Here is an 11,015-nt window from a genome sequence, read left to right on the forward strand (position 1 = left end):
ATACTACACGACCTTTTCTCCCACAATAACCTTCACCTCAAACATTTTTCAACAATACGGGCTGCTTGGATACATTCCTCGTCGCGCATGCGGCTTGTGAATACCTGGATAGAGCATGGGGCTCCATGCTGTGTCCCTGGATCATCTGGACGGCTGCGTCAGCGAAGAAGTGTGGTCGGCATATTTTTCACCTACAGTGGGGCCCAGCCTGTCCAGGCTGTATCCGGAGAGGCTCAGAGTCCTGTTGCTGTGACGCTTTCGAGAACGGCAGTATGCAAGCCGGGTACTGGACATGTCAGCAACTCCTTCGTGGCTGGACCACTGAAGAAGACTTACATCAAGCAGGTTGAGGAGACAGGTATATGGTGGCCAACCATATGTGTCGTGAGGAACAGCTGTGTTCTGGGCAGGGGGGCTAATAACGGCATCCAGTTTCATTTCTGACCATATCTTCCGCCAGTCCTCGGACAGCTCCTGGCGCTTGACGGTCAAAGCTGCATACTTCTGCAGCCTATCCAACTTAGCAATATCCCCAACATACGTGTAGCTTCCAAAATTGGCAGGCCGATGGCCCGCTGCCACAGAAGGCACCGGGGGCTCTCCGCTCGCAAGGATATGTCCTCTTGGAGTCTCCGTCTCGAGACAGAATAGCTCGAAAGCCACTTCAGTTGCATCAGCCACGTGGCCTTGCTCCGGGCTTAGCTGAATCACTTGATGACCTCGGTCTGCAAGTCTCCTGGCAGCTTCTGCTAGCGCTCGCTTCACTGGTGGATGCAGTGGATAAAGGGGGTCTTCAGCCAGAACTCCGATCCTGAGCTTGTCTTTCCCGTCTTGCTCCAAGCTGCGCCAGGGTACGTCAATGGCAGTCGAGTCAAACACAGCGGGCACTGCGTCTATGATTCCTTTGGTCAAAACTTCCAAGGCTTCAAAATCATTCGCAAGTGGTCCTGCGCAGGCGACGATGGGCTTCCACCCTGGCAACCCCGGTGTCGCTTGTCCCCCATACGGAATCCGTGAAGATGTTGGTTTGAAGCCATATGTACCGCAGCACAATGACGGAATACGAATTGAACCAGCAACATCAGTTCCGATACCTAGCGGGGATCCTCGAAAAGCAACCAATGCTCCCTCTCCTCCACTGGAACCTCCCGCGCCTAGAGATGTGTTGTGAGGGTTCAAGACTCGGCCAAAGATATTGTTGTCGGAGTCGGCGGTCATCAGCGTCTGGGGAATATTCGTTTTGACATAGAGCACGGCGCCCAGGTTGAGCAGCATGTCGACAATCGGCGAATTCTCCTTGGATTTCTTCCCGAGAAAGGAGACAAAGCCGATTGAAGCCTCGGTGCCGACTACCTGAAAGGAGTCCTTGATGCTGATCGGAAGGCCGTGCAAGGGCCCGAGGACCTTTCCCTCGCTCCTGCATTGATCGACATACTTTGCCCGTTGGAGTGCGACGTCGAAGAATACCTCCGTCAGACACGAGGTCAGTTGTTGCGCTATGGCAGCCCTTTTTGAGAATGCAGTTGTAACTTCGACAGAAGAGAACTCTCCCGAAGCAAGCTTGGCCAGCAACTCCGCCACTGTGTAGTCCTCGGTGATTGATATCTCACGTTCGGATAGAATGCCAGATTTTTTGACTATATCCATGTCGATGAGTCTATTTGGATTCTTTTCCAGAGGAAAGGCCAGCATTTTGAAGTTATCAGGAGAAAGCTGCCACTCTTCCGGAATGGCTTCACGACACTGTTGTCGCTTTTGAGCGACCTTCGTCTGCCAATCGGATAGATGCGAGTCTTGTTCAATCATGGCGCTGATTGAGCCCATATTGTCGGTTTGATATTGGTCCTGAAGGCCTATTCCACGTCAGTGTATAGCTGTCAACTTCAGGGTATGGCTTCAGGATCTATACCTCTGGGTTCGTGGGAAGCCTTGCTGAACTATCGGACGGTGATAACTGCGCAATTTCTAACAATAAGTGTCATTCACTCTCGACTCCCAAATAATCGGTACTGAGGCCCGGTTATTTTGCGATTATGTTATCTGGAACACATTCCGTCCACGCTCTTGTCCGCCTTTGACTCTAGCAGATGTAGAAATCCGGGGACCAATAAAGCGTCTTTGCGCCCTCCAATCATCAAATTTTGCGCCACACTTGGTGTCGACACCCCAGACTTTCTCTTCCGGCCGCATATGGCAGTGGTCTCCAGAAACCAGGGCATATCTCGACTCGGATTGCTATTTGTCAGCCGGCCTTCAGTAGCCCTGAATGAATATCCAGGCGGATACGGTAGATGCTTGAGACGATCTCTGTAACGGATGCTACAGCGAGCGGGAGATTGTCTATTCGAAAAGCTACTTCGTGCCCGAGGGAGATTCGCCGCTAGATCGGCTACAAGAGCTCCAAACGAGCCACCCTGTGTGCTTCATCAACTTATCTTATCAGCTCGTCTAGTGTACATCGTCCCGGATTCTGCGGACATCTCATATGGCGGAACCAACTGAACCTTCTCTTTTGCACAGGCTGGCCACGAGGCTAAACCGAGACCCCGGGACGCCAGTCGAAAAGCCGACCGAGTCCTTCTGGCAAAATCCTCGTCATTCTTTTGCTGATCAGCAGTCGGAGACTCTACCCAAGGAAGCCGATGTTGTTATTATCGGCTCTGGCATTGCTGGCATAAGCGTGGCACAGCACCTGCTCCGTCTGCGGCCATCACAGAAAATTACTATCCTCGAGGCCAGGTCAGCGATATCGGGAGCAACGGGCCGAAATGGTGGGCATATCAAAGCCGTTCCGTGGGCCGACTATCATGCTCTCAAAGAAACACTCGGCAAGGAAAGCGCAATCAAGATTACGAAATTCCGCCTTGCCCACTTGGATGCTTTCGTCAATGAAGCTACTGCACTAGGGGAAGCTGGCAAAGTCGGGTTGGTACGACGCGTGGAGGGAGTAAGCGCTGTTTTCGACAAAGAGAGTTGGGAGTCAGCGAAGATCAAGTTGGAGTCGTGGCTTGACGACTTCCCGGAACATCGTGGGAAATGGAGTGTGCATGAGGGAGAAGAAGAGCTGAAGGTACCATGAATTCTCCGAGAAGATTTCTTTTGCTCACCTAGTCCAAGACATTCGGCATTGTCAATGCCTATGGATGCATCAAGGGTCCTTCAGGAGCAGCATGGCCATATCGGTTCCTTGGTGCTGTACTATCAAATCTGCTTGCAAGTGGCCAGGTCAGTCTCGAAACGCACACCATTGCAGACGAAGTACGCCGAAGTCAATCCCCAAGTCGTCCATACGAAGTGCAGACATCGCGGGGCACGATATCAACAAACCACGTCATCCACTGCACAAACGCGTACGCCGCACATCTGCTTCCCTTCCTGAAGGGCAAACTCTGGCCCCTGAGAGGGCAGATGACGGTCCAATCGGTGCCTAGCGAGTTTCCACGAATCGGTGCTTCAAGATCGTGGAGCACAATGTGGGCTAGAGGTTTTGACTACATCACGCAATCTCCTGGTGAAGATGGTTCCCTGTATCTCGGTGGAGGGTTCTTTCAAGGAGGCCCCGAAAAAGACGAGGACTTGGGGAACCCTGACGACAGCCAGCTGAGTGCGCAATGCCTGGAGCATCTGGAGACAGTCCCATCGAGAGCATTCGCCCACGGAGCAGGTGCAAAGATCGAGAAGAAATGGACAGGGATTATGGGATTCACGGGAGATGGGTTGCCCCTAGTTGATCGAGTTCGAGAATTCATGTCTGGCCGCGCTGAGTGTGATCCTGCTATCGGGGCTGAGTGGCTGGCTGCGGGCTGGGATGGTTATGGCATGGTGCATTGCTGGCTCGCTGGAAAGGCTCTCGCACATATTGTAATGGGACACGAAGACGAAGTTACTGAATGGTTTCCGAGGGAGGAGTTTGGATGCAGCAAGGAGAGGCTCGACCAGATGAGTCCGGAAGGGGCTCTCAAACGATTCCTTGGGTTACTGGAGACATAGAGGGCGCCAATACACCTTCAAGAACGATGCCTAGTCGATACTTACGATGTCCAGGCAGTCGACGGTCATATCTCCAGTTCCCGCTCCACCATCAACATATCAACAAAGCCATATCTAGACAACCGAAAAAGGCAGTCCCAACCAGCTCAAAATTTGACCGGGCGTCTTGGCCTCGTTGCATGCAGCCCGCACTAAAAGACGGCGCAAAGAGATATGATTCGATATATTGTGTCGGCTTTCAGCGTCAACTCTAACGGAGATCAGCTGCACTACTGGATGATCTGCCCTTCTCCGCATATTGAGAGAGGCAACCTGGACCTGCCTGGAGCTTAGTCGGCAATGTTTCGAAGCAGTGGCAATGCTCCAAGATGCAGGTCAACTGATAAGGGTCTTTTCCATCATGGATGGCTATCCGAGAGGTCTACGAGGTCTACTAAAGGGTAGACCCTCGCCTTCCCACAAGGTCGTCGGCATTGTCGCGCTTCCATTGAAACGTCTCATCGACCATCCCGGGCTACCTCTAATACCGACAGAATGACTTACGAAAGACTACCGCCGGGAACGCAGAGGATCGAGGACAGGACAGGACAGAAGATCCTGCTGGCACCTCAGCCAAATGCGGATCCCAATCAGCCGCTGGTAAGTGTATGTGTGCGTGTGGTGGTAGAATACTTTCTCACAGCTGCAACAGAACTGGTCCGCATTTCGCAAGTCTTTGCATATGACCATTTTATGCTTCTATGCATTGATGGTGTTTGCGATGTAAGTTTCGCTAGACCTAGCAATACCACGTTTTGTTGAAACTGATCCCTCTACTCTCCAGCCTTTGCGTCGCAGTTCCCCTCTGGCAAGACTTCAACACCGAGCTTGGGATGAGCTATGCTGTTCTGAATGACGGCTACGCCACAAACATGGCGACTCTGTCCGTCGGATGCATCATCTTTGTGCCCATCGCTCTTCGAATCGGACGACGGCCAATCTATATTGCCACGGCATTGGTCATGCTTGCTGCCGCTGTGTGGCAGGCAAAGATGGTTACTGTTGGAGATATGATTGGATCAAATGCCATTTCTGGTCTTGCAGGAGCTGTGAATGAAGCAATCTTCCAGGTCACTGTATGTCCCCTGCGGATCTCTGACGCATCCGAAAATGGGGAATTCCTTGCTGGCCACCCTCACTAACACTGCTGCAACAGGTCTCGGACCTCTTCTTCGTGCATCAGCGTGGCACCATGAATGGGATCTACCTCGCCATTGTCACGGTTGGAAATTATCTTGGCCCTGTCGCCGCTGGGTATGTCGCCGTTTCACAGGATTGGCGATGGGTGTTCTGGTATTGCACCATCTTCATGGCCGTGGTGACTTTGGTTATGATTTTCTTCCTCGAAGAGACCAAATACACTCCGCTGGCGTTGACCGGTCGGGAAGTTGTCATCTCGACCTCGATCGAACAGCAGGACGACCTCACCAAGGTGCACAGCACCAGCAAAGGCAACGCTCTCGGCTCTATTTCTATTGACTCCACCGACGTGGCCAACAACGAACGTCGCCGTCTCGTTGACATTGACACCTCCATCCCCATTAACTCGTACTGGAAACGTCATTCCCTGTGGTCGCTCAACAAGCAAGTCACCACCGAACAACGCAGCCTGTGGATGCACTTCTACCAACCCTTCCACATCTTGGTCACGTTTCCCGCGGTCATGTTCACGGCGCTGCAGTATGGCTTCTGTATTGCCATGTTGGCGATCCTGGCAGTGACGCAGGCCACGCTGTATCCGTTCCCACCGTACAACTTCAGTCCGATTGGAGTCGGCAACATGAACTTGCCACCAGCCATCGGTGCCATCCTGGGCTCTCTTTTCGGCGGCCCTCTCAATGACTACTTCATTCTGCAAATTGCCAAACGGCGAGGCGGTATCTACGAACCCGAAACCCGACTTTGGCTTTTCTTGGTACCGGGCTTTTGCATGCCAATCGGATTGTTTATGTATGGATTGACCATCTCCAAGGTAGGAGTAAATCCAGAGTATTCGAAAATGATGTGTGTGGAACTGACATGGTCTCCTGAAGGGAATGGCGTGGCCTGTCAACGCTGTCGGGGCTGGATTCATCGGCGCTGCAATCGGAGGCTGCGGTGACATCTCCCTGACATATTGTCAGGATTGCTATCAATATGTAAGTCGAGGAAGCGCCTGGCACTTTTCGCTGGGGGAGACAAAAAGTCCTCAGCAACTTACTGAATTCTCTCTGCAGATCCTCGGCGACGCCCTGACATCCGTGGTCTTTGTGCGCAACATCATTTCCACCGCTCTCGTCTTCGCGATCACGCCGTGGATGACCAACATGTAAGTGCCCTTGGAATCAGTGGACACCCTTTTTGAAAAGAGGCTCGCAAACATATATTGAATGCTAACGACAACCATTTAGGGGCGTCTACAACATGTTTGTATTGCTAGGCTGTCTTGCCATTGCCGTGGCTATGACCTGTGTGCCGTTGATCATCTGGGGACGCACATGGAGAGCGAAATTGGCAGGGCGGTATGAGTATTTCGCTGCAAAGCAGTATTGATTTGGGTGGATGGGATGGAGATGTTCGTCCATATGTCCCAGAAAAATGGATGAGACACGAGAGATGCCCGCCAAGTACCGAGTATTGATCAAAAAGCCGCCTAAAGCCCTCTTCTTAGTACCTGACAAGGGAAAAAGGTCCATGTCATGACTTAGGAGAATCTGCGGTGCCCCATCTTTAATGTCCCAGAACAAGAAATCAAAAAGGCTCTTAGCACCGAGTACACACAGTGCAAACCCGGGGTAGTGAGACTGCGGAGTGCTCGTCCACGAGTAAGAAACCTCGAAGCTGCAGTCGAGGGCTGAACGCACCTTCTTCGCTTAAGGTCTCGAAACCCCCTCGTTTTCCACAAGCTGTGTCTAGGGCGCCTTTTTTCTTTGTCACGACTCGTATCGACGGTCGGCTTCGGAATACCAGCTGAAAGCAAGGGGACAGCATTACTTGGTGGCTCAGAAACTGGGCCGACCGAGGGCATTGTTTCTTTTGTACCACCCTCAGCATTGAATTCCGGGAAATCACTAAATACTTCGGTCCACTTTGCCCAATCGTGGTACTGTGTCAGGGCTTTCCTGGCCACTGGCAAATATTGCTCAAGACCTGCATGTCCTCCCTGCCTGGCTATCTGCCACGCTTTAGCCCTCGTATGCACTTGAGCCTCAGCCAGGTCGAGTCTTCCTCCTTTAAACCCTAGACAAGAGGGAAATGGAGCGAACTTGGCCTACGAGCATCATCCAAATATCCCCAGCCTATCCTCGAAGCTTTGAATTCAAGAGAGCGTCGCTGGGCTCCCCTGCGCGCCCGCCACGCAATTTCGACTCTGATTGAGCCGGTAAGGCTGACCCCCTGTAACACGTGACGGCATCACTTTTCCGAGACCTTGAGACGCGTTACGGGCGCCTTCAACCAGAAGTCAACACCACCAGTAGTTTCGAACGCTTCAGCCGCTTATCACTTCCTAACAGCCAGCAGAGTCCATCTTCATGAGCCTGTCCAAGTGATGAGAATCGGGTATCAGCCTCCTTTTGCACGTTCCAGATGCCAGATGCCAGATGCCAGGTGGTCATCACGCGTCGGGCATATCCTCGCAAGCTTCACCAGCGGGTCTCGCTCACCACCTTGCGAGTGCCCGGCGATTTGCCCTATTTCTACTGATATCCCGAGTCTCTCTTACGACTATGCAGGGCTCAACGTCGTACAGGCCCCTGTCCATGTCCGGAGACACAGGCGGCACCACCAGACGTTGTGGGTATCCAATCTTTTGGCAGCAATAAGGCTGAGGGAGACTGCTGGACCAGCCGGGTGGCAAAAGGAAAAACAACAGCCAGCGGCCCGTGTAACCAGGTAGGCCTTGGGCCCTTTCACCGCTTGGTTTTTACGAGAACGAGCAGAGAAGCCCTACTCTCGTATTGCTTCAAAAGATCCGGGTTATGGCTTGGAAAATGGTCACCCCACTCTGAATTAGTCCTCCAGCATGAAGCTGCTGCTGCAGGTTGCCGCCAAAGGACTTGGATCGATGCCAGCCTCGCCATCTCGCGTCAGTCTCGTATAGAACTCGCTAGGACGAGCGAACGAAAGTGATTTTTGGGCCCTTGATCTAGCTCCAGGCCAAGTGTAGTCTCCAGCATCCAGAGCTCATAGCCCCTCACTCAACGTCGCTCTCCTCAATCTCCTCCCCCATACAGCGGTCCAAAGGCACGACAAGATCACGTTCAATCCTGCAATCTGAAGGGGTCTGCGTGCTGAACATCGCTCCCCTGATGGCGACGCTGGCTTACTCTCTGCTTCTGCTGCTGGCAATGTTGACGGCACAGACGGTGGCCCAGGCTCTGGCAGACCCGCTCAGGAACTTCTGCAGGAGGTATGGCCACCAGACTGCGGTGATTGATCGGAAGCTATACATCGACGGTGGCTGGCTATATGCAAATCCCATCTCGCAGAATCCCATCCCCACAATGAGTACTGCTGAACTCTCCTTCCCACTGTCGTCACAAAGGGTCCATCTGTTGCTAACGAGGGGTCCCCACAGACGAAGGCCTCCTGTATTGCGACCTGAACGAGTCCTATCAAGACATGCCGCCCGAGTATGCTAATCTGACCAAGAACTCGACGGTCCCGGACGTGGCGGGAGGCACACTGTGGCAAGATGAGGTCAACAAGGTCTTCTGGCTGTACGGCGGCGAGTTTGCAACAGCGCCGTCGGCATTCCAACTCTGGGGCTACGATGTCATCTTGAACCAGTGGAATCTGTCATTGCCGAACTTGGGGTCGACCGCTCCCATCCAGCGAGTGTCGTACGGCGCTGGCGTGGCCAGCAGTGACATCGGCATGGGCTTCTACTACGGAGGCTATCTCAACAACCTGACCAACCCGCTCTGGACGGGGCCACCCATGGCAACGAGTAACCTCATCATCTACGACATGGACCAAAACACTCTTACCAACGTCACCGGCTACGACAATGTCGGCCGAGCCGAGGGCATCATGGTGTACATTCCCGCATCCATGTCTGGTCTGCTGGTGTATTTCGGGGGAGTGAGCTTCCCGTATGGCAATGAGACTGAGGTCCCGGTATGTGGACGGCGAGCCTTCCTTGAGTTCGCGACGCCCGCACACATAGATAGATTGTGTCTCTTGAAGATACACATGCTGACTGACCAATTTGCATACAAAGGTGCCCATGGACACGATCATGATCTACGACATTTCAGACGGCAAGTACCAAAGAGACACCCTCCTGCACACCCCCGAACAAAAGCTAGCTGGATTCCTGAGGCTCATTTCTTTCTCCGAATACAGCAAAGTGGTACACCCAGACAGCCACTGGGACCATCCCCGAGATGCGTCGCATGTTCTGCGGCGGTGCTACCTGGGCGGATGACCAGTCCTCCTACAACATGTGAGCCATTATCGTCGGTCGGTAGTTCTAGATCGGGACTTATTTCTAACCTGGCATTGTCCCCAGCTACCTGTACGGCGGATTTGGGTTTGGAGAGAACGTCACAGTGAGCCAGCTCATTTCTGTATATCCGCTCGTCTGACCCCTCGTGGTGTTGTTTTTTCCTTTCTAAGAATGAATGCCAGGGCTTCGACGACGTCTACATCTTGACCATGCCGACCTTCGAATGGATCAAATGGTATCCCACGCAACCGGGCCCGGGCTCGCCGCACGGCTTGACTACCTGCAACGTCATTGAGAGAGGGCAAATGATCGTCATGGGCGGCAACTTTACCAACACGACAGCCTGCGACGTGCCCGCGATCCAGGGCCAACATAACCTCAACCTGGGCCAGTATGACAGCACCGACGCCATGTGGTATCCGTACCTGCCCAATCTCACGGAGTACTTGGTCCCGCCCGCGATCTTGCAAGTTGCAGGTGGCACGTAAGTTTTCCTCCCCAGGAAGTGCCTCGAGAGACAAACAGCGATAACTAGACTGACCATTTTCGTTGCGGATTTGTGGGGGAGGGCAGACCTGAAGGCGGAGCCATCAACAACGCTCCCGCGACGGGCTGGAGCGACGATCGACTGTCTGTTTATTTTGGCGAGAAGGCTGTGTTCGCCTCGCGCACGCCGACGCGCACCCTGCCCACCGCGACAGCGACGCCAACGCCAACGCCGACCCACACACCGAGCAAGAAGACCGACACCGGAGCGATCGTGGGCGGCGCCGTCGGTGGCGCTGCTGGACTAGTTCTCGCCCTCGCGATGACGTGGCTCTGCGTGAGGAGGCACAAGCAGAAGAAGAACAACACCACCACCACCGATCAAGCAGCAGGGGCCGTCCCACCACCAGCAGCAACATCCATCCCCGGCGCCGCGCAGCCATTCACTCCCACCGCGCTGCAGCCGCAGTACGTGATGAACGAGAAGCACTCGACGACACCAGTGGCATCGCCGGGCTCAGATCCCAGCCGCGTTGGCTCGCCCAGCGACCAGCAGCACTCGTCGCAGTACAGCACGCCGCCGCCGCAGCCAGCCTCCATGCTCCCGCATCCCGACTATCCGAACTATTACTACGCAGCGACGGGACCCATACCGGGCCAGCACCAGCACCAACCGCCGACGCAGTATTACCCCGGCGTGCAGCATCAGCAGCACCACCAGCAAGGCGTGTACGCGTACCCGGCGGCGGCAGGGGGACAAGCGATGGCAAGCGACGCCCCCATGCCCTTCTACCCGCCGCCGCCAGATCCGATCCGCTCGCAGAGTCACGAGATGCCGACGGTGCGCAGTCCCGAGGTCTTCGAGGTGCGCCAGCCTAAGCCGGTGAGGCCCGAAGGTCTCGAGCAGTGAAAAAAAGAAAATGGGGAAGGGATCCGATCGATCGATCAGAGCTGGGGTCGGGTAAATTGGCTCACCGTGCCCGGTTCAAGTTGCTATCCCTTATTCCCTCCATTTCTTTCTCACCAGGAGGGAGAAGAGGAGGAGAGATGTGAACTTTTCTGGGACTTT

At 54.0% G+C, this 11,015-nt stretch overlaps 4 protein-coding genes across 4 annotated transcripts; 3 read left to right on the forward strand and 1 right to left on the reverse strand.

Annotated features, from left to right (window-relative positions):
• Positions 1 to 32: 32 nt before the first annotated feature.
• Z520_01690 (uncharacterized protein) lies at positions 33 to 1,824 on the reverse strand (the record flags this gene model as incomplete). The annotated part of the gene is made up of 3 exons (XM_016772206.1): positions 33 to 145; positions 196 to 286; positions 337 to 1,824. 3 exons carry the CDS (start codon positions 1,822 to 1,824, stop codon positions 33 to 35), a joined length of 1,692 nt encoding a protein of 563 aa, XP_016637345.1.
• Positions 1,825 to 2,485: 661 nt separating this feature from the next.
• On the forward strand, positions 2,486 to 3,990 carry Z520_01691 (uncharacterized protein; the record flags this gene model as incomplete). The annotated part of the gene is made up of 2 exons (XM_016772207.1): positions 2,486 to 3,070; positions 3,118 to 3,990. The coding sequence occupies 2 exons, from the start codon at positions 2,486 to 2,488 to the stop codon at positions 3,988 to 3,990; spliced, it is 1,458 nt and encodes a 485-aa protein (XP_016637346.1).
• Positions 3,991 to 4,524: 534 nt separating this feature from the next.
• Positions 4,525 to 6,561, forward strand: Z520_01692 (uncharacterized protein; the record flags this gene model as incomplete). The annotated part of the gene is made up of 7 exons (XM_016772208.1): positions 4,525 to 4,629; positions 4,682 to 4,752; positions 4,814 to 5,105; positions 5,186 to 6,001; positions 6,063 to 6,167; positions 6,246 to 6,337; positions 6,420 to 6,561. 7 exons carry the CDS (start codon positions 4,525 to 4,527, stop codon positions 6,559 to 6,561), a joined length of 1,623 nt encoding a protein of 540 aa, XP_016637347.1.
• A 1,757-nt stretch (positions 6,562 to 8,318) lies between these two features.
• Positions 8,319 to 10,856, forward strand: Z520_01693 (uncharacterized protein; the record flags this gene model as incomplete). Its single annotated transcript, XM_016772209.1, has 6 exons — positions 8,319 to 8,517; positions 8,588 to 9,133; positions 9,334 to 9,457; positions 9,524 to 9,563; positions 9,643 to 9,944; positions 10,034 to 10,856. The coding sequence occupies 6 exons, from the start codon at positions 8,319 to 8,321 to the stop codon at positions 10,854 to 10,856; spliced, it is 2,034 nt and encodes a 677-aa protein (XP_016637348.1).
• Between the last annotated feature and the right edge of the window lie 159 nt (positions 10,857 to 11,015).

This window comes from Fonsecaea multimorphosa (genome assembly GCF_000836435.1).
Source record: "Fonsecaea multimorphosa CBS 102226 unplaced genomic scaffold supercont1.2, whole genome shotgun sequence".
NCBI classification, from domain to species: Eukaryota; Fungi; Ascomycota; class Eurotiomycetes; order Chaetothyriales; family Herpotrichiellaceae; genus Fonsecaea; species Fonsecaea multimorphosa.